The 23,012-nt window shown below is 37.5% G+C and overlaps 2 protein-coding genes across 3 annotated transcripts in view; both read left to right on the top strand.

The window, feature by feature from the left end:
* The first annotated feature begins 11 nt into the window (after nucleotides 1–11).
* THAP6 (THAP domain containing 6) lies at nucleotides 12–22,947 on the top strand. Of its 2 annotated transcripts, none has more exons than XM_066232915.1 (5): nucleotides 12–138; nucleotides 1,045–1,147; nucleotides 2,352–2,559; nucleotides 17,074–17,199; nucleotides 19,455–22,947. In XM_066232915.1, the coding sequence occupies exons 2-5, from the start codon at nucleotides 1,068–1,070 to the stop codon at nucleotides 19,707–19,709; spliced, it is 669 nt and encodes a 222-aa protein (XP_066089012.1). In that variant the 5' UTR covers nucleotides 12–138; nucleotides 1,045–1,067; the 3' UTR covers nucleotides 19,710–22,947. The 2 variants fall into 2 exon arrangements, with proteins under 2 accessions (XP_066089012.1, XP_066089013.1); XM_066232916.1 differs by lacking the exon at nucleotides 12–138 and adding an exon at nucleotides 440–633.
* Nucleotides 17,159–23,012, top strand: part of ODAPH (odontogenesis associated phosphoprotein) — a 44,237-nt gene continuing 38,383 nt past the window's right edge. The window contains exon 1 of the mRNA XM_066232918.1: nucleotides 17,159–17,199. The gene's annotated coding sequence lies outside the window, so the exon portion shown is untranslated. The remainder of the gene's footprint in view (nucleotides 17,200–23,012) is intronic.

Below are 23,012 nucleotides of genomic sequence, written 5' to 3'. Positions count from 1 at the left end.
CCTCCCGGCGGCAGCTGCCAGCGGAGCCGGTAGGGCGGCCGAGCACGTGACGCGGGGCAGTCGGATTTCCGGTTGACGGGCGGAAGCGAAGAAAGACGCAATTTCTGTCGACGTTAGTCGCTGTCTTCGCTGCTAACGGTAATAACTCTTAAGTTGACTCTAGTTTCCCGATCCCATAAGCTACCCGCCCGAAGTCGGGCGTGGTTTGGGGCGGGGAGGACAGCAGCGGCCTAGAGACGCCCGGCGACCCCCGGGGAAGGGACCGTCTCCTGCCGCGTCCGCACCTGTGACAGGGCGGCCCCTCCCTCGCTTCCCGCTGGGGCCGGCAGCCTCGAGGAAGGGGCGGAGCTCGGCCCGCCCCCCGGCTCAGGGCGGGCACCCCGGCGCTCAGCAGCCCGGCACTGCCTCTTCCTTCTGTCCTCTCCTTCCCCTTGACCTGCCCTTCGTTCCTTCAGACTGTGTATTAACATGTACTGGGTGCCAGTCACCAGCTAAATCGTGGGGACAAAACGTGAGGAAAACCACGCCCCGCCATGCCGTCGGAGCACTCACAGACTGATGGAGCAGAAAGACATTAATTAGAGAATCTCTGAAATAAATGTGAGATCACAGCTTTGAGAAGTGCTAGGAGAAGTGAGTGTTCTAGGAGAGCTAATGCTAAAGAGAAGCTGCCTTAATCTGGGAGTCGAGAAAGGTTTCCCTGGGACAGCAACACTTGAGCTGGAAGACCGGGAGGGCCTAGCCCGCGAGATGAGGGCGTGTGCCAAGGCCCTGTGGCAGGGGGGCCGTGGGAAGAAGCGAAAGGAGGGAAATGTACAAACCAGCCCACCGACTTGAAATCATATGCTTCAGAGAGCATAGCTAACTAAGTATGGCTTGCCTTGTGAAAGAGTCAAGCCCCTGGAAACCTTTGTGAGCAAAAGAAAATATTTATTTGCCTTTGGCTTTTCTAACATGATTTCACTTTACCTAAAATGTTCTGGGAAAGGTAGTTTTCCCTTAATTTTGAAGTTATTAATTCTGACCATTTTAATTTTCTTTCAGTTCTGTTATGAGTTGCTAAAATCATGGTGAAATGTTGCTCGGCGATTGGATGCGCTTCTCGCTGTTTGCCAAATTCCAAGTTAAAAGGACTGACGTTTCACGTGTAAGATTTTACTGTAGTTAAGCCAAGTACTTTAAAAAGAAATAAGCAGTTTTACTTAAATTTTCAGTTTTGAATTTTAGTCCCCAAGTTTTTCTAAAATAACCCTTTTTAATGAAATTTGAAGTGACAGTGATAACCTTTTCACTTTTAGAATTTAGTTTAGAAGTTTAAGATACCTGCCACAAAGTATCAAGCTGGTTAACAAAAATGTCATCTAAGTCATGTTTGCTAGCATGGCTTTGCATTTTAACATACCTTCAGAGAAATTTGGTGTTGTTTACATGTAGTTTACAATCTGAAAGATCTTTGTTCAAATATATTCTGTTCAAACATATTCTGTCCTTTCTGTTTAAAAGCAGGCAAGCTTAGGTTGTAGAGAGAATATACAAATTACAAGTTCAGACCAAGGGTTCTTTAGCTGTAGTGCAGATAAATCAAGATGATTCTAATTTAGTATTTTAGCTATTCTTCTGAGAATATAGAAAAAAAGGAGCAGCAAGATTTAATAATTATTCATTTACTCAAGTTTTCTTTTGCTGCATTTGTGCCAAGCACTGTGCTGTGTGCTAGAGAACAAGCTGGTAATTACTTTGCTTGGTACGAGGAAATCAGAAATAAGTATGTGTCTCCTACTTTATTCCAGAAAGGATTTGAACCAGCTTACAACATTAGAAAAGATACATGATTGTTGACCTTTAGATCTCAAAGTAGTTCAGATCTCCAGAACTCCAAACCATAGGTGTTGTCTGCATTCATTCACTGGGCGTTTATAGACCTGTTGGGTATTACATGTTGTACTAAGCAATTTTCTGATGCTGACAAAAGAAAAAAAAGTACAAGGGACTCTGTTCATCTGGGCTGTGTTCTGGAGATCACTTCAAATAGGAAAAGGCACAAGTGATACTCTGTATCATCTATGGATGAAGCAAAACCTTCAATGTGGATCTTACCATAAGTATTAAATATCCTTTGAAACTTCCTTATAATATGAGAAAAATTTAAATGAGGACCATATATCTACAGCATGATTGGTAGAAAAATTTGTTAAAAACTGAAATTTATAAAAGTATGAATCTTAATGATTTCTGTAATATTTGCCAAGAGTAATAACAAACTTGTTAAGGAATTAATTCAGTCACAGCCTTAAATCAAGTACAATGTAAATAGTGTTTAATTTTAAAATACTTTTTATATTTTTTCCTAGATTCCCCACAGATGAAAATGTCAAAAAAAAATGGGTATTAGCAATGAAAAGACTTGATGTGAATGCTGCAGGCATTTGGGAACCTAAAAAAGGAGATGTGTTGTGTTCAAGGCACTTTAAGAAGACAGATTTTGACAGAAGTGCTCCGAATATTAAACTGAAACCTGGAGTTATACCTTCTATCTTTGATTCCCCATCTCAGTTACAGGTTTGTTTATGAGATACTGCTTACCACCATTACTCACTCTTTAGAGTGCTATTAAAGAAGCTTCACCATGCTTGGTTTGAAATCCTTTGAGTTTTTAAACATGTAAACTGCTGCTTCAGACTTCGTAATGTGTAGTAGGAGTATTTTACCAGTAGCCACTCAGAAATATTTGTACATGCTCAGGTTTGGTGAAGTGGACTGATCCTAGGAGTTAGCATAACTCAAGATTTGTATCTGAAAAATAGAGGAACATACAAGGGTTGAAATAAAGTTCCAGGTTGGCAGTGCTCACACTTGCAAAAGTCAAGAGCAGAACCTCCAACAGGACCAAAGTAGACTTTTATAGCCACGTACATTCAAACTTGAACCCTAGGTAGGACTGAAAGGAAGAAAAACAAAAAAGGGTAAGAATAGGAGAAGGTAAGAAGAGAAGAGATCAGAAAAAGAAAAGGATTAGGTAAGGAAACTCGAGTTGAAGTCTGTTTTTTCTCAGTGATATTAGTATGAATTGGCTGCCTGACCCTTACTTAGTACCTTTCTTGACTTCATATACCTGGAAGTCTGTTTGCTTCCAAAAACTTTAAACTGACTGATTTCAGTGTGGAGAGTTCAGGAAGAGCTTGTGGGTTCCACAATGTTAATAAACCTCCATTGAAAAGTGTCTCCTTCCTGACAGCTGGAAATAAGTAGTCCAGAGTATAACTAACTGCCCATGTGGCTCTTGGTCTCTTCCTGCAGCTGTTCTTATTGTGGTACCTGAGCTATCAAGAAGAGGCTGCCTCACTTTCTTCCTTATTAATAAATGTGCAATATCTTGTGCATTTTGCTCTAAAAGGTTTTTTCCTATTTTAAGGCATCATCTATCTGTAATGTTAAGAGGACTTTAAGAATTGTGGGCCTAGCCTGACCTGTGGTGGCGCAGTGGGATAAAGCGTCGACCTGGAACACTGAGGTTGCCCGTTTGAAACCTTGGGCTTGCCTGGTCAAGGCACATATGGGAGTTGATGCTTCCTGTTCCTCCCCCCTTCTCTCTCTCTCTCTCTCTCTCTCTCTCTCTCCTTCTCTCTCCTTCTCTCTCCTCTCTCTCTCTCTCACTCCTCTCTCTCTAAAAATCAATAAATAAAATATTTTTAAAAATTGTGGGCCTAATAAGTCAAATAAACCATAAGCTACTAGCTTTCAGAAACTATTTCCTAATAAAGAAATTTTTCATTGTAGCTAATTAGATAATAAAGGAGAAAGAAAATAAAAATTAACAAAAATCATGTAATCCAGGGATAATATTGTTAACATTCTTATGTGTACCTTTCCAGTCATTTGTTCGTGTGTGTTTGTATATAAATCCATCTGTATTTATACTGTCTTACAAAAATAGAATTATTCTGTATATATAGCCTCCTTTTTATTTGTTTCTTTTTTTCAAAAGAAGGTACTTATTCTGAACTGGGCACTATTCTAAGCACTTTACATATGTTATTTGTTCATTTAGTCCTCACAACAATCATATGAGATAAATATTATTATTATTATTCTTATTTTAGTACTTGGAGTAACTGAGCCCCAGAGAGCTAGAATACCTTTCTCAAGTCACACAGCTATTAAATGGCAGAGGCTGGTTTTGAACCCATGCATTTTGTCTCCAGAGTCCACTCTTGCCGCTGTTTTCCATGATCTTAAATATAGATTGTGGCAAAAGTAAGTTTACAGTTGTTCATGTGGAAAATGATACAAGTATTAATAAAAAAATAATACAAGAATAAACTGTTTTACATACAACTGTAAACCTACTTTTGCCACATACTGTATTTTTTCACAACAATGGCTTTCAAATGTTAGGCTACAGAAGACTTATCCAGAAAGTGCGTTTAAATGCAGAATCCTGTACTCTTCTGTCAGGGAATTTGATTCAGTAAGTTTGTATTAGAGGCTAGGAATCTGCACTTTATGACAAGCACCCCATATGATTGTTTTGCAGATCTGTGGATCACAGTTTTTTTTTTTTTGTTTGTTTTTGTTTTTTTTTAATAAATTTTTATTAATGGTAATGGGATGACATTAATAAATCAGGGTACATATATTCAAAGAAAACATGTCTAGGTTATTTTGTCATCAAATTATGTTGCAAACCCCTCGCCCAAAGTCAGATTGTCCTCCGTCACCCTCTATCTAGTTCTCTGTGCCCCTCCCCCTCCCCCTAACTCTCTCCCTCCCTCCCTCCCATGTCCTCCCTCCCCCCCCACCCTTGGTAACCACCACACTCTTGTCCATGTCTCTTAGTCTCATTTTTATGTTCCACCAATGTATGGAATCATGTAGTTCTTGTTTTTTTCTGATTTGCTTATTTCACTCCTTATAATGTTATCAAGATCCCACCATTTTGCTGTAAATGATCTGATGTCATCATTTCTTATGGCTGAGTAGTATTCCATAGTGTATATGTGCCACATCTTCTTTATCCAGTCTTCTATTGAAGGGCTTTTTGGTTGTTTCCATGTCTTGGCCACTGTGAACAGTGCTGCAATGAACATGGGGCTACATGTGTCTTCACGTATCAATGTTTCTGAGGTTTTGGGGTATATACCCAGTAGAGGAATTGCTGGGTCATAAGGTAGTTCTATTTGCAGTTTTTTGAGGAACCCCCATACTTTCCTCCATAATGGTTGTACTACTTTACAGTCCCACCAACAGTGAATGAGGGTTCCTTTTTCTCCACAGCCTCTCCAACATTTGCTATTACCCGTCTTGTTGATAATAGCTAATCTAACAGGAGTGAGGTGGTATCTCATTGTAGTTTTGATTTGCATTTCTCTAATAACTAATGAAGCTGAGCATCTTTTCATATATCTGTTGGCCATTTGTATCTCTTCCTGGGAGAAGTGTCTGTTCATGTCCTCTTCCCATTTTTTTATTGGATTGCTTGTTTGTTTGTAGTTGAGTTTTATGAGTTCTTTGTAAATTTTGGATATTAGGCCCTTATCTGAGCTGTCGTTTGAAAATATCAGTTCCCATATAGTTGGCTGTCTGTTTATTTTGATATCAGTTTCTCTTGCTGAGCAAAAACTTTTAATTCTGATGTAGTCCCATTCATTTATCTTTGCCTTCACTTCTCTTGCCATTGGAGTCAAGTTCATAAAATGTTCTTTAAAACCCAGGTCCATGATTTTAGTACCTATGTCTTCTTCTATGTACTTTATTGTTTCAGGTCTTATATTTAGGTCTTTGATCCATTTTGAATTAATTTTAGTACACGGGGACAGGTTGTAGTCGAGTTTCATTCTTTTGCATGTGGCTTTCCAGTTTTCCCAACACCATTTGTTGAAGAGGCTTTCTTTTCTCCATTGTGTGTTGTTGGCCCCTTTATCAAAGATTATTTGACCATATATATGTGGTTTTATTTCTGGGCTTTCTATTCTGTTCCATTGGTCTGAGTGTCTATTTTTCTGCCAATACCATGCTGTTTTGATTATCGTGGCCCTATAATATAGTTTAAAGTCAGGTATTGTAATGCCCCCAGCTTCATTCTTTTTCCTTAGGATTGTTTTGGCTATTCGGGGTTTTTTATAGTTCCATATAAATCTGATGATTTTTTGTTCCATTTCTTTAAAGAATCTCATAGGGATTTTGATGGGAATTGCATTAAATTTGTATATTGCTTTGGGTAATATGGCCATTTTGATTATATTTATTCTTCCTATCCAAGAACAAGGAATATTTTTCCATCTCATTGTATCCTTTTCGATTTCCCTTAACAATGCTTTGTAATTTTCATTATATAGGTCCTTTACGTTCTTTGTTATGTTTATTCCTAGGTATTTTATTTTTTTTGTTGCAATCGTGAAGGGGATTATTTTTTTGAGTTCGTTTTCTAATATTTCATTGTTGGCATATAGAAAGGCTATGGACTTTTGTATGTTAATTTTGTATCCTGCGACCTTACTGTATTGGTTTATTGTTTCTAATAATCTTTTTGTGGAGTCCTTCGGGTTTTCGATGTATAGGATCATATCATCAGCAAAAAGTGATAGCTTTACTTCTTCTTTTCCGATATGGATGCCTTTTATTTCTTTGTCTTGTCTGATTGCTCTGGCCAGAACTTCTAGCACCACGTTGAATAAGAGTGGAGAGAGTGGACAACCCTGTCTTGTTCCTGATTTAAGGTAGAAAGTCCTCAGTTTTATGCCGTTTAATAGGATGTTGGCTGATGGTTTATCATATATGGCCTTTATCATGTTGAGATATTTTCCTTCTATACCCATTTTGTTGAGAGTCTTAAACATAAAATTGTGTTGTATTTTATCAAAAGCCTTTTCTGCATCTATTGATAAGATCATGTGGTTTTTGTTCTTTGTTTTGTTGATATGGTGTATTACGTTAACCGTTTTGCGTATGTTGAACCATCCTTGAGATTCTGGGATGAATCCCACTTGATCATGATGTATTATTTTTTTAATATGTTGTTGTATTCGGTTTGCCAGTATTTTGTTTAGTATTTTAGCATCTGTATTCATTAGAGATATTGGTCTGTAGTTTTCTTTCTTTGTGCCATCCTTGCCAGGTTTTGGTATGAGGGTTATGTTGGCCTCATAAAATGTGTTTGGAAGTATTGCTTCTTCTTCAATTTTTTGGAAGACTTTGAGTAGAATAGGAACCAAGTCTTCTTTGAATGTTTGATAGAATTCACTAGTATAACCGTCTGGGCCTGGACTTTTATTTTTGGGGAGATTTTTAATAGTTTTTTCTATTTCCTCCCTGCTGATTGGTCTGTTTAGGCTTTCTGCTTCTTCTTGACTCAGTCTAGGAAGGTTGTATTGTTCTAGGAATTTATCCATTTCTTCTAGGTTGTTGTATTTGGTGGCATATAATTTTTCATAGTATTCTACAATAATTCTTTGTATTTCTATGATGTCTGTGGTGATCTCTCCTCTTTCATTTTGGATTTTATTTATTTGAGTCCTGTGTCTTTTTTCCTTGGTGAGTCTTGCCAAGGGTTTGTCAATTTTGTTGATCTTTTCAAAGAACCAGCTCCTTGTTTTATTGATTTTTTCTATAGTTTTTCTGTTCTCTATTTTATTTATTTCTGCTCTGATTTTTATTATCTCCTTTCTTCGGCTGGTTTTGGGTTGTCTTTGTTCTTCTTTTTCTAGTTCCTTAAGGTGTGAAGTTAAGTGGTTTACTTCGACTCTCTCTTGTTTGTTCATATAGGCCTGAAGTGATATGAACTTTCCTCTTATTACTGCTTTTGGTGCATCCCAGAGATTCTGATATGTCGTATTTTCATTTTCATTTGTCTGTATATATCTTTTGATTTCTGCACTTATTTCTTCTTTGACCCATTCATTTTTTAGAAGTATGTTGTTTAGTTTCCACATTTTTGTGGGTTTTTCCCCCTCTTTTTTGCAGTTGAATTCTAGTTTCAAGGCTTTATGATCAGAAAATATGCTTGGTACAATTTCAATTTTTCTAAATTTGCTGATATTGTCTTTGTGGCCCAACATATGGTCAATTCTTGAGAATGTTCCATGTACACTAGAGAAAAATGTATACTCTGTCGCTTTGGGATGAAGTGTCCTGTAGATGTCTATCATATCCAGGTGTTCTAGTGTTTCGTTTAAGGCCACTATATCTTTATTGATTCTCTGTTTGGATGACCGATCTAGAGCCGTCAGCGGTGTATTGAGGTCTCCAAGTATGATTGTATTTTTGTTAGTTTTTGTTTTAAGGTCAATAAGTAGCTGTCTTATATATTTTGGTGCTCCTTGGTTTGGTGCATATATATTAAGGATTGTTATGTCTTCTTGATTCAACTTCCCCTTAATCATTATGAAATGGCCATTTTTGTCTCTGAGTACTTTTTCTGTCTTGTAGTCAGCATTATTAGATATGAGTATTGCTACACCTGCTTTTTTTTGGGTGTTGTTTGCTTGGAGTATTGTTTTCCAGCCTTTCACTTTGAATTTGTTTTTATCCTTGTTGCTTAGATGTGTTTCTTGTAGGCAGCATATAGTTGGATTTTCTTTTTTAATCCATTCTGCTACTCTGTGTCTCTTTATTGGTAAGTTTAATCCATTTACATTTAGTGTAATTATTGACACTTGTGGGTTCCCTACTGCCATTTTATAAATTGCTTTCTGTTAGTTTTGTATCTAGTTTGATTCTTCTCTTTTGTTTTTCTATCATTTGTTTTTGTTTGTTTGTGTTCCATACTTCTTTCCTCTGTTGCTACCTTTTTTAAGTCAAGTGTTTTTGTGGTGGTTTTTTTAAGGGTGGTTACCATTAAGTAATGAAAAGGGTACCTACCATATTCATTGTAGTACCCTATCTTATAAGTATTTCTGCACTTCATCATCCTTTGCTACTGTTAATCTCCATCCTGTCCCCCCTTTTTTTCCTTTGTTGTCACAGTTTAAGTTTGGTTTTATTGTGTTCTTGGTGGAGCTGTTACTTGTGGTGTTGTTTTCTTTTGTTCTTTGAATCTGGTTGGAAAACCCCCCTTAGTATTTCCTGGAGTGGGGGCTTTCTGTTGATAAATTCTCTCATCTTTTCTGTATTTGTGAATGTTTTTATATCTCCTTCATACTTGAAGGATAGCTTTGATGGGTATAGTATTCTTGGCTGAAAGTTCCTCTCTTTCAGGGCTTTAAATATTGGGGTCCACTCTCTTCTAGCTTGTAGAGTTTCTGCTGAGAAATCTGATGATAATCTAATAGGCCTTCCTTTATATGTTGTACTCTTCTTTTCCCTGGCTGCCTTGAGAATTTTTTCTTTGTCATTGGTTTGTGTCATCTTTATTATGATGTGCCTTGGAGTGGGTTTGTTGGGGTTAAGAAAACTTGGTGTTCTGTTTGCTTCTTGAATTTGAGGCTTTAGTTCCTTCCACAGGCTTGGGAAGTTCTCGTCTATTATTTGTTTGAGTATATTCTCCATTCCATTTTCTTTCTCTTCTCCCTCTGATATACCTATTATTCTTATGTTATTCTTTCTGATGGAGTCAGACAATTCCTGTAGGGCTTTCTCATTTTTTATTATTCTTGAGTCTCTTTCTTCTTCTCTCTGTTGTGCCTCAAGTTGTTTGTCTTCTATTTCACTAATCCTATCTTCAATCTGGGCTGTTCTGTTAGCTAAGCTTGTTACCTCGTTTTTCAGCTCATGAATTGAGTTTTTCATTTCTGTTTGATTTGTTTTTATAGTTTCAATTTCCTTGGTAATATATTCTTTGTGTTCATTGAGTTGTTTTCTGATCTCCCTATATTGCCTTTCTGTGTTTTCTTGTATATCTGTGAGTATTTTTAAGATTTCTAGTTTAAATTCTCTGTCATTTAGCTCCAAGGCTTCCAATATGTTAAGTCTTTTCTCCATAGATTTTTCCACATCTATTTGTGTTACCTCTCTTTCTTTTGTATCCATAATATTCGATTTCCTCTTTCTTATCGGCATCTGAGGGTGGTCTTATTGATAGCACCCAGGCGCACTCCCTGGCGGCTTGAATGAGCGTCGCTGTGGTAGCTTCCTCCACACCCTCGTCTCTCAGATTCAAGTGATAACAGTCCTTTTGCTTTCAGTTTGTGTGGAACTCCGGAATGCTCCGAGGATAAATTTTTCTGTTTCTAGTTGATAAATTTGTTGTGATTTAGGGGAGAGCTGTCGGACGCGCTTCTCACGGCGCCATTTCCGTGACGTCACTATGTGGATCACAGTTTTAATACTGTATAGAGCACCAATTTTTTAAACTTAACATATACATATATACAGAATTTTTTAACAACATATATACAGAAAAGTGCACACATCATAAATATAAATATATATATAGACCAGTGAATTTTCACAAGGTGAATACACTCATGTAACTCCTCTCAGACCAAAATATAGAAAATTACCAGTTCCTCAGAAGCCTCCCTCGTGCTCTTTCCACTGCAGCCACAAAGGTAACTGCAGTCACTGTCACTTACATAAGTGGAGTTATATACTATGTACTCTGGCTTCTTTAGCTCAGCATTTCGTTTGGTGATTCATCCATGTTGTAGCTAGCATGTGATAGTAATCCATTTATTTTCTTTGTACTATAATATTCCATTGTATTGGACTATAATTTATCCATTCAACTACAGACATTTTCATGTTTTTGATGGGCTTATGTACACATTTCTGAAGAGTATATGTACACTTATGTTAGAAATGGAATTGCTGGGTCCTAGGGATTTGTATGTTCAGTTTATGTAGATAATGCAATAATTTTCCAAAGTGGTTTGCCAATTTATAGTCCCACCATCAGCATATAAAAATTCCTTTGGTTCTATGTCATTGCTAGTACTTATTGCTCTCAGCTCTGTAGAACACTTTTAATGACCATATAACTGTTGATTTTATGTATGAACAAGAATTTATGTAATTCTCACTATTGTATGATATATAGGTTATCACCTTTCACTATTTTAAACAGCACTATAATGAACATTATTATAGCTGAATCTTTGTACATATCTATTTCCTTTTTTTTCTTAAGTGGCAGGAGGGGAGATAGACTCCCACATGTGCCCCAACTGAGATCCACCCTGTATCTGGGGCCGATCAACCAAGCTGTCCTCAGCACCCTCAAAACAATTGAGCCACTGGCTGTGAGAGGGAAAGAACGAAAGAAGCAGGGAGAGGGGAGGAGAACCAGATGGTTACTTCTCCTGTGTGCCCTGACCAAAAATCAAACCTGGGATGTCTGCATGCCATGCCAACACTCTATCCACTAAGCCAACTGGCCAGGGCTATCTTTATTTCCTTAAACTAAATTCTTGGAAATAAAATTTGTGGATCAAAACTTGTACACATTTTTAGGACATTTTGCTTTTGATGCAGATCTTCCAAAGGACTACCACAAAGCTTATATCAATCTTTTTCCCTACTAGCAATGCATAAAAATGTCCATCCTCAGTATTAGTTGTATTTTTAACCTTTGCTAAAATTCATAGGCAAAAATATCATCTTATGTTTTAATTTGTCTTTGACTATTAGTGAGTTTTTACATTTTTTATGTGTTTATTAGCCATTTGTAATTTTTTGTGAGTTACTTCTTTAGGTCTTCTTCTAGTTTCATCTTTTTCTGAGCTACGTTGTAACATCACTGTATACTGAGAATATGAATCATTTCACTGCCATCTCTGTTGCAGTTACCATTTGTTGTCTTTAATTAATGGGTTTGTTTGGTTTTGTTTTTAGAAATTCAGACATTTTTTGCTAAGTAGTCAATTCTATGTTTTCTCTTGTGATGTATAACTTTAGCCTTTTCCACCCTAAGATTATATAAACATTCTGTATATTTTTTATAGTTCCTCCTGGCTTTCATCTTTACATAAAATTTTAGTACATAGAATTTTATCTTGTTTTACTATGTATAAAGGATATAACTATTTTCTTAATTAGTTCATTTTGGCATGACTTCTAGCCTTTCTCCACTTATTTAGAATGCCATTTTTTTATTCTAAAGGCTTTTATCTACTTGAAATATTTCTAGATGTTTCTGTCTAGGAGAGTAGCAAACTATGTTTACTATTATTTCTTTGTAAAATATTTTTTATTGATTTTAATTTATTGTGTCTACATAGATTCTAGTGTTGCCCCGAATGCACCCCCCTCCCCTGTATTCCCTTCAACATCTCCCTTGCCCCCCTCCCCGTCACACCCTCCCCCCTTCCCTTCAGGTTTATCCCATCATATCATTCCCCTTCCCTCTGTTCTCTTTTCCTCTGGTCCCTTTGATCTCTCCTCTGTCTCGATTCCATTCCTCAGTTCACATTGTTCATTGGATTCCTCAAATGAGTGAGGTCATATGATATTTTTCTTTCTCTTCCTGGCTTACTTCACTTAACATAATAGTTTCCATGTCCATCCATGTTGTCACAAAAGGTAAGAGTTCCTTTTTTTTCATGGCCCCATAGTATTCCATTGTATGTATGTACCAAAGCTTTTTAATCCACTCATCCACTGACGGACACTTGGGCTGTTTCTAGATCTTTGCTATTGTGAACAATGCTGCCATAAACATGGGGGTGCATTTCTTTTTTTGAAACAGTGCTATGATGTTCTTGGGGTATATTCCTACAAGTGGGATAGCTGGGTCAAAAGGCAGTTCGATTTTTAATTTTTTGAGGAATCTCCATACTGTTTTCCACAGTGGCTGCACCAGTCTGCATTCCCACCAGCAGTGCAGGAGGGTTCCCTTTTCTCCACATCCTCGCCAGCACTTATTCTGTGTTGTTTTGTTGATGAGCACCATTCTGACTGGTGTTAGGTGATATCTCATTGTGGTTTAAATTTGCATTTCTCTAATGATTAGTGATGTTGAGCATTTTTTCATATGCCTATTGGCCATCGATAATGTCCTCTTTGGAGAAGTACTTATTCATTTCTTTTGCCCATTTTTGATTGGATTGTTTATCTCCCTGGTGTTGAGTTTTCAAGTTCTTTATAATTTTGGTTATTAACCCCGTATCAGATGTATTGTCGATTATGTTCTCCCATTGTGTAGTTTGTCTTTTTATTCTGTTCTTATTGTCTTTAGCTGTGCAAAAGCTTTTTAGTTTGATATAGTCCCATTTGTTTATCCTGTCTTTTATTTCCCTTGCCCATGGAGATAAGTCAGCAAATATATTGCTGCAAGAGATGTCAGAGAGCTTACTGCCTATGTTTTCTTCTAAGATGCTTATGGTTTCACAGCTTACATTAAAGTCTTTTATCCATTTTGAGTTTATTTTTGTGAATAGTGTAAGTTGGTGGTCTAATTTCATTTTTTTGCAGGTAGCTGTCCAACTTTCCCAACACCATTTGTTGAAGAGACTGTCTTTACTCCAGGGGCCGGGAACCTATAGTTCGCGAGCCAGATGTGGCTCTTTTGATGGCTGCATCTGGCTTACAGACAAATCTTTAATAAAAAAATAATGTTAAAAATATAAAACATTCTCATGTATTACAATTCATTCATTTCCTACCGCTCATGTTCATGGTTACGGGTCGCTGGAGCCAATCACAGCTGTCCTCTGGGACAACACCAAATTTTTATTAGATAATGCATAACATAAACAGGTCGTTGTATGGCTCTCACGGAATTACATTTTAAAATATGTGGTGTTCATGGCTCTCTCAGCCAAAAAGGTTCCTGACCCCTGCTTTACTTCATTGTATGCTCTTCCTTTGTCAAATATCAGTTGTCTATAAAGGTGTGGATATATTTCTGGGTTCTCTGTTCTGTTCCATTGATCTATATATGCCTGTTCTTATGCCAGTACCAGGCTATTTTGAGTACAATGGCCTTGTAGTATAACTTGATATCAGAAAGTGTGATACCTCCCACTTTATTCTTCCTTTTCAAGATTGCTGAGGCTATTCGTGTTCTTTTTTGGTTCCATATAAACTTTTGGAATATGTGTTCTATATCTTTGAAGGATGTCATTAGTATTTTAATTGGTATTGCATTGAATTTATAAATTGCTTTGGGTAATATAGATATTTTAATGATGTTTATTCTTCCTAACCATGCACATGGTATATGCTTCCACTTGTTTGTATCTTCCTTGATTTCTTTTATCAATGTTTTATAATTCTCTGAGTACAAGTCTTTAATCTCCTTGGTTAAATTTACTCCTAGGTACTTTATTTTTTTGGTTGCAATAGTAAGGGGATTGTTTCCTTAATTTCTCTTTCTGACAGTTCATTGTTGGTGTATAAAAATGCCTCTGATTTCTGAGTATTAATTTTATATCCTTCTACCTTGCTGAATTCATTTATCAGGTCCAGTAGCTTTTTGACTGAGACTTTAGGGTTTTCTATATACAATATCATATCATGTGCAAATAATGATAGTTTTACTTCTTCTTTTCCAATTTGGATGCCTTTTATTTCTTCTTCTTGTCTGATTGCTGTGGCTATGACTTCCAGGACTATGTTGAATAAGAGTAGTGAAAGGGGGCACCCCTGCCTTGTTGCTGATCTTAAAGGGATTGCTTTTAATTTTTTCCCATTGAGTATGATGTTGGCTGTGTGTTTGTCATAGATGGCCTTTATCATGTTGAGGTATGTTCCCTGTATTCCCACTTTGTTTAGAGTTTTGATCATGAATGAATGCTGGATTTTATCAAATGCTTTTTCTGCATCTATTGAAATTATCATGTAGTTTTTCTCCTTCCTTTTGTTTATGTGGTGAATCACATTGATTTATTTGCTAATATTGAACCAGCCTTCCCTCCCAGAATAAATCTTACTTGATCATGGTGTATGATTTTTTTTCATATATTGCTGGATCCAGTTGGCTAATATTTTGTTGAGAATTTTAGCATCTAGATTCATCAGGGATATTGGCCTATAATTTTCTTTCTTTGTGTTGTCTTTGCCTGGTTTTGGAATCAGAATTATGCTCACCTCATAAAAACAGCTTAGAAGTCTTCCCTCTTATTGAATTTTTTGAAATAGCTTTAGAAAGATAGGAGTTAGTTCTTCTTTGAATATTTGGTAGAATTCACTTGTGAAGCCATCAGGCCCTGGGCTTTGTTGGAAGTTTTTTATATCTGTTTCGATCTCATTTGCTGTAATTGGTCTATTTAGGTTTCTTCATTCTTCCAGATTGATTTTTAAAAGATTATATATTTCAAGAAATTTGTTCATTTTATCTAGGTTGTCTAATTTTTTGGCATACAGTTCTTCATAGTATTTTCTTAAAATCTTTTGTATTTCTGTTGTGTCAGTTGTTATTTCTCCGCTCTCATTTCTAATTTTATTTGAGTCCTCTCTCTTTTTTTCTTGGTGAGTGTGGTTAAAGGTTCATCGATCTTGTTTACCTTTTCAAAGAACCAGCTCCTGATTTCATTGATCCTCTGTATTGTTTCTTTAGCCTCTATGTCATTTATTTTCACTCTGATCTTTATTATTTCCTTTCTTCTACAACCTTTGGGCTTTACTTGCTGTTCCTTTTCTAGTTCTTTAAGATGCAGGGTCAAGTTGTTTATTTGAGCTTTTCCTAGCTTCTTAAGGTATGCCTGTAATGCTATGAACTTCCCTCTCAGTACTATTTTTGCTGTGTCCCATAAATTTTGAGTTGTTGTATGCCCATTATCATTTGTTTCTAGAAATTTTTTTATTCCTTCTTTGATCTCATTGTTAACCCATTCGTTATTTAATAACATGCTATTTAGTTTCCAAGTGTTTGAGTATTTTTCAGTTGTTCTGTGCGGTTGATTTCTAGTTTCATGCCATTGTGATCAGAGAAAATGCTTGATATGATTTCAATCTTCCTAAATTTGTTGAAACCGCTTTTGTGCCCTAACATGTGGTCTGTCTTAGAGAATGTACCATGAGCACTTGAAAAGAATGTATAATCTGCTGCTTTAGGGTAAGGGGTTCTGAAGATATCTTTTAATCCAGTTGATCTAGTGTGTCCTTTAAGTCTTCTTTCTTTGTTAATTTTCTTTCTTGAGGATCTACCTAGTGATGTTAGTGGGGTATTGAAATCCCCTACTATTATAGTATTGCTGTTGATCTCGCCTTTTATATCCATCAAAGTCTGCTTTATATATACATATTTAGGTGCTCCTATATTAGGTGCTTGGATATTTATGATGGTTATATCTTTCTGTTGGATTGCTCCCTTTATCATTATGTAGTGATCTTCTTTATCTCTTACTATAGCCTTTGTTTTAAAGTCCATTTTGTTTGATATAAATATTGCTACCCCAGCTTTTTTTCATTTCCATTTGCGTGAAATATTTTTCTCCATCCTTTTACTTTTAGTCTATGTGCATCTTTTGTTTTACAGTGTGTCTCTTGTAGACAGCATATGTACAAGTCCTGTTTTCTTTTATTTTTCTTTCTTTCTTTTTTCTTTTTTTGTATTTTTCTGAAGCTGGAAATGGGGAGGCAGTCAGACAGACTCCCACATGCGCCCGACCAGGATCCACCCGGCACGCCCACCAGGGGTGATGCTTTACCCATCCAGGGCGTCACTCTGTTGTGACCAGAGCCACTCTAGCGCCTGAGGCAGAGGCCATGGAGCCATCCTCAGCACCCGGGCCATCTTTGCTCCAGTGGAACCTTGACTGTGGGAGGGGAAGAGAGAGACAGAGAGGAAGGAGAGGGGGAGGGGTGGAGAAGCAGATAGGCACTTCTCCTGTGTGCCCTGGCCAGGAATCCCGCACGCCAGGCCGACGCTCTACCACTGAGCCAACTGGCCAGGGCTGTTTTTTAAGATTTTATTTACTCATTTTAGAAAGGGAGAGAGAGAGAGAAAGAAGGGGGGAGGAGTAGGAAGCATCAATTCCCATATGTGCCTTGACAAGGCAAGCCCAGGGTTTTGAACTGGCGACCTCAGCATCCCAGGTCAATGCTTTATCCACTGCGCCACCACAGGTCAGGCTAAAATTTACTGACTTTTAAAAGCAGTTTTCATGAAAAGAAATATGTTAATTTTACTATGCAAAGTAAGAAAGGAATAAAAATTTTAGAAAGAATAACTGTAATAATATTAACTATTCTTAACAGGGGAAAAAAGAAAAGCTTCATTGTGGGAAAAACTTCACCCTCAACACACTTCCAGTCACAAACTACAATCACCAGCTTGTTGGTGCTTCCTCATATATTGAAGAATTTCAATCCCAGTTCATTTTTGTAAGTAAAATTTCTTACTGAGCTAATGTTGATATTTTCTAGATGAATTTGTCCTCTGCATTAGTATTATACCTTTCAAAATCTTATAAAAAAAAAACTAGGGGTTTAGGTGTTTGAGATTTAAGTGAAATAAGCCAGGCAGAGAAAGACAAATACCAGATGATCTCACATATATGTGGGATCTAATAAACACAGTGCTTCTTTGAATGTTTGATAAATTTTGTGTGCCACACATTGGGGATTTTACTTTGCTACATGCTGGATAGTTTTCTATCCTGTATTCTTGAGCTTTGTTCTAGGGTACATTTATTTAAGTTACCTGGAAACAGTTTGATCCTTTCAGGTTTTGCTTTGGTAGGCAGGTCCTGAACAGTGCTCAGTCTAGGATTGCTTGTTCTCACTACTGAGACGAGACCCTTTTGTATGCTCTACTCCAGGGGTCCCCAAACTACTATGGCCCGCGGGCCACATGCAGCCCCCTGAGGCCATTTGTCCGGCCCCACCGCACTTCCGGAAGGGGCACCTCTTTCATTGGTGGTCAGTGAGAGGAGCATAGTTTCCATTGAAATACTGGTCAGTTTGTTGATTTAAATTTACTTGTTCTTTATTTTAAATGTTATATTTGTTCCTGTTTTGTTTTTTTACTTTAAAATAAGATATGTGCAGTGTGCATAGGGATTTGTTCATATTTTTTTTTATAGTCCGGCCCTCCAATGGTCTGAGGGACAGTGAACTGGCCCCCTGTGTAAAAAGTTTGGGGACCCCTGCTCTACTCTATGAACCTTGAAGCTTTCTAATTTGGCTGGGGGAGGTAATGGCTATGCCCTGTTGGCACAGGGCACTCCTAATCAGTTTTTTTAATGGTTCATTCTTCAACCTTGAGCAGTTTCTGACACACACAGACTGATCTTCCTCAGAATATTCCTGTAGGAGGAGCCTCTGAGGATCTTCAGAGTTCTCTCTGTGCAGATCTCTCCTCTCTATTTTCTGTCCTGTGAACTGTAGCCACCTTAGTCTTCCTAGATGATTGGTACTACTTCTCATCTCTGTCTACCGAGCTCTGTCAGTGTTTCCTTTCCCTGCACTGAGACCTAGAAGCTCTCTCAAGGCAGTAAGCCATGGTCATCATCTCTTTGTTTCCCATTTCTCCACAATCTTTGTCTTCTTTGCCTGATGTCTGTTATCTCAAAAAAAATTTTTATATCTTTAGCCATATGTTGGTTTTTTGAAAGTCAATCCAGTCTCTGTTATTTCATTTTGGCTGGAAGCAAAATGCCTCTTTACTGATTTTAATATAATATATTAAATAACATCTTTTCAAAATTATTTTATAGTACCTTTATAAATGTCAATGTTATTTTCCCTATTTTTAAATGAGAAAATGTTAGCATAATCATGATATTCAGAGAACTTAAATTATCTCTCTAAAAATCCAAGGCCAGACCAGTGGTAGTGCAGTGAATAGGGCCTTGACCTAGAATGCTGAGGTCCCTAGATCAAAGCTCTGAGGTCACTGGCCAGTTTGAGTGTGGGCTTACCAGCGTAAGTGCAGAGTCACTGGCTTGAACCCAAAGGTCACTGGCTTAAAGCCCAAGACTGCTAGCTTGAGCAAGGGATCACTGTCTCAGCTTGAGCCCCCCAGTCAAGGCATGTATTAGGAGCAATTAGTGAATATCTAAAGTGAAGCAACTATGAGTTGATGCTTCTTACTCTTCCTCCTCTCTCTTTTTCTCTTTCTCTCTCTCTCAAAAAAAAGTCAATTAAAAAAATCCAAAGCCAGAGTTCTCTCTAATCCCATAACACCCAACCTAAGGACCTGCTTTAGTCAGTGCTTCTTTCCTGTCTTCACTTATAAAGTCAAATATTCAGTTACAAGTTTAACAGTGTTAAGTTTCTTTGATAGGTAAAACTTTAGCTTAACAGCTCCACCCGTAGAGGATAAGAGCTGTACTGTATATCTTCGTGAGAATCATGGGGTTCATAAGCAGCTAGCAACCTCCTAATGGAAAGTGCATCCATCCACAGCACTCTGCACCCTCATCTGTGCCCAGCCTTAGACAAAAGAAAGAGGCCTTAGGCACCTGAAATACTGCTCCCACCCTGGTCCTCCTCTTATGTTCTTTAAACCTCTTCCTTTCACCAACTTAAAGATCTCCTCTAAGCACAGTAAATGGAGAAGCAACTGAGGCCTAGTTATAAGCTTTTAGCTAACTACTTGTCTGTCTGTTTTACTAACTTGGTGTTTATGTTTTTAGGAACATAGCTACAGTTTAACGGACAGTCCAAAGAAACTTAAGCATAAACTAGATCATGTGATCAGCGAGCTAGAGGATACCAAGAAAAATCTGCAGAATGTTTTAGACCGAGAAAAACGTTTCCAAAAATCATTAAGGAAGACAATCAGGGAATTAAAGGATGAACGTCTCATCAGCCAAGAAACAGCAAACAGACTGGAAGCTTTCTGTTGGGAGTATTGTCAGGAGAGCATAGAACAAGACTATATTTCATGAAATAATTTCCTGTTATGTTCTACCTAAAATTGACATTGGTACAGCATTTTCGAAAATAATTTTTACTTACCATCATTAAATAATATGCATCATTTATAGTGCTTTGGGTTCTCTGCAGCATTAGTATTATAGTTGTTATCGAAAGACTTATTTTAGAAGACATGCAGAAATTTGTGCTAGTTATTGTTGTTTTGTGTGACTTGTGACAATTATGCTTCTATAGACCTAAACTAGTGCTAGGTCACTATTGTAAGATGATAAAAGAGCAAAAAACTTCTCAGGACTAAGGAAATGACATCAAATCAGCCATGTGAAGCTGTAGTAATAAGAACTGAATACTTCAGCGTCAGATTTTTTATTTCAAAGGGGTACTTTTATTATTATTTACTTCGGTACACTTTATGGTAAATACGTTGAGTTATCTTCAAATATATCTTACTATAAACCAAAATTCATTTATAACACTTGTCAATCTTGGATCCAGTCCAGGTGCTTTTGTTTTCAGTAATACCAAAAGATCTTTTTACAAGATGCCCCGTAGTACGAACCCTGAGAACAGCATGTGGTGCAGACCTTCTGGCTTTTACAGTTGTCCAGAGGCAGGTTAAGAAGCCCCCTGGCGAGATCTCAGTTTCTTATACAGTACAGTATTCTTCCTCACTAGGAGCACTTTGATGTAAACCTGAATCACTTTTAAAAATTTTAGAAAAGGTCATAAATCTGATTTGTTTAGCTAGTTACTCTGCTAGTTACTCTGCTAGTTCTTCTAAACATATTGTTTTATGACTGTTATTTCATCAAAATATATAGTATCTCTTCAAAACCTGAATGTCAGTACCAGATGAATCTTTTTAATGCTGCTTTGTATTTTACAGAAAGTACTATATAGTATTGCTGACATTTTAAAAAATACAAAATATAGAAGAAATTATTTAAAAATAATAATGTGGGCCCTGGCCGGTTGGCTCAGCGGTAGAGCGTCGGCCTGGCATGCAGGAAACCCGGGTTTGATTCCCGGCCAGGGCACATAGGAGAAGCGCCCATTTGCTTCACAACCCCCCCCCCTTCCTCTCTGTCTCTCTCTTCCCCTCCCGCAGCCAAGGCTCCATTGGAGCAAAGATGGCCCAGGCGCTGGGGATGGCTCTGTAGCCTCTGCCCCAGGCGCTAGAGTGGCTCTGGTCGTGGCAGAGCGACGCCCCGGAGGGGCAGAGCATCACCCCTGGTGGGCGTGCCGGGTGGATCCTGGTCGGGCGCATGCGGGAGTCTGTCTGACTGTTTCTCCCCGTTTCCAGCTTCAGAAAAATACAATAAATAAATAAATAAATAAATAAATAAATAAATAAATAAAGATGTGGATCTTCCAGTTGAAATAGGAATTGGAGAAAAGGTTATAATGTTTTCCTTTAATTAGAAGAATAAATTATTGAAGAGCTTTTATTTAGAGAAATAGGTAAGAAACACAGCAGCTTTAGAATAGTTTCTTACTGAATATACAGAGGATAACTCTTAACTAGTTTCTGATAGATCCAAGTTTCAGAATTTTGGTTTTCTCCCAATTTCTTAGTAAAAGCAACTGAAATTAAGAGTCATAAATAAATTTACTATCCCAAAGTCAAATTCTACTTTGAAGCATATGTACATATATGAATTTCATTCACACGTCAATGATAGTAGTTAGAATTTGAGTATCAATTATTTCAGTGTGTTCACTGGAAATGAACTGCATTTTGTGCTAAAATCATTATAAGCCCTGGCTGGTAGGCTCAGTGGTACAGCATTGGCCCAGCATGTAGAAGTCCTTGGTTCAGTTCCCGGCCAGGGCACACAGGAGAAATGACCATCTTCTCTACCCCTACCCTCCTCCTTCTCTCTCTCTGTCTCATTCTTTCTTCCTCTACCATAGCCATGGCTCAATGAGCAAGTTGGCCCGGGCACTGAAGATGGCTCCATGGCCTTGCTTCAGGTGCTAAAATAGCTCAGTTGCCAAGCAACTGAGCAGCAGCCCAGATGGCTGCTGTACATCACCCAGTACAGGGCTTACCAGGTGAATCCCAGTCAGGGCGCATGCAGGAGTATGTCTTTCTGCCTTCCGCCTCTCACTTAATTAAATAAATAAATAAATAAATAAATAAATAAATAAATAAAATATTTGTTATAATTGTATTGTATTATATTAATATCAGTAGGATATGGTCACTTGAATTTTTTATATTTAAGAATTTTCTGCTTTAATGCATGTTACATTTTTATGTAGAATTCCAAACCTTCCCTCTAAATGGGATTTGAGAGATCAGCATTATGCTAAGAAATCAGGTTGTATATTTTTACTACCTTAAAAAAAAAACTCATTAGTTACCCATTATTTATTTTAGTTATTTAATTTTGAATTCTAAATTGGAAGTTTGGATGTAACTTTATGTTTTATGGTGATTCTGTAATAGAAATGAAGATTTTTTTTCCCCCTCACCTATTTTTGAGTATAAAAGTTAAAGTCAGTGGACAAGGAAGAAAAGTAAAAAGATAGATCCAAAACAGTGTGTCCAAATTCTGAATCTCAATAGGCTGCTTAGAATAAATCACACCCAGGAGACCTTTGCAAAAGTCAAGTCCCAGTTTCTGCCACTATGACAGTTACCAGTCACTTTTCCTACTTGTATTCACAGTAAATTCAGTCCTTACATTCTGTTCCATTACTCTGGTCTTAGCATCACTGAGTAAGAGGTAACTGGGGGGGAAACACTGGTATCAACAATGACCTGGAGCTACCCTTTTGCTCTTTATTTTTATGGAGAAATGATTTCCAATGGAAATAGGACATAAAGTCCTCCCCACCGACGGCCCAAACAAATGCTTGAGCACAGTATATACCTCAGTGCACTGTTCCCAGAGAAGAGAACAGTTCTGAGGCTGGGAAGAACTGTCCTGTGCAGAGCAAAACTGTCACCCCCACCCAGAGGATCCTCAAGCGTCAAGGCCGACCAAAGGGTTTCACTTTGCTTTACAGCTTGGTGCGGCCTCTGGATTCTGGAACAAACCAGTACAGCGTTTCAGAATCAGCACCAAGTCAGAAATGAAGGACTTGACGTGGCATTTTTCTCCATATCAAGTTTGAATCTTTAGACTTTGGTTGCTAAAGATACACGATTATAGCATCGTCTTTGAGAAAAGATTAAATGTATTAAAATATGGATACTTAGTTTTAACAAAAAGCTAAAATTGTTACAGAAATAACTGGGGGATGAAGAATACATTATATATTTGAAAAATAAAATATTTTCTTTAGTAATGTGCTTTACGTGGTTT

The sequence above is a fragment of the Saccopteryx bilineata genome, chromosome 5 (assembly GCF_036850765.1).
Source record: "Saccopteryx bilineata isolate mSacBil1 chromosome 5, mSacBil1_pri_phased_curated, whole genome shotgun sequence".
NCBI classification, from domain to species: Eukaryota; Metazoa; Chordata; class Mammalia; order Chiroptera; family Emballonuridae; genus Saccopteryx; species Saccopteryx bilineata.
This window is presented reverse-complemented; position numbering and strand designations above follow the sequence as displayed.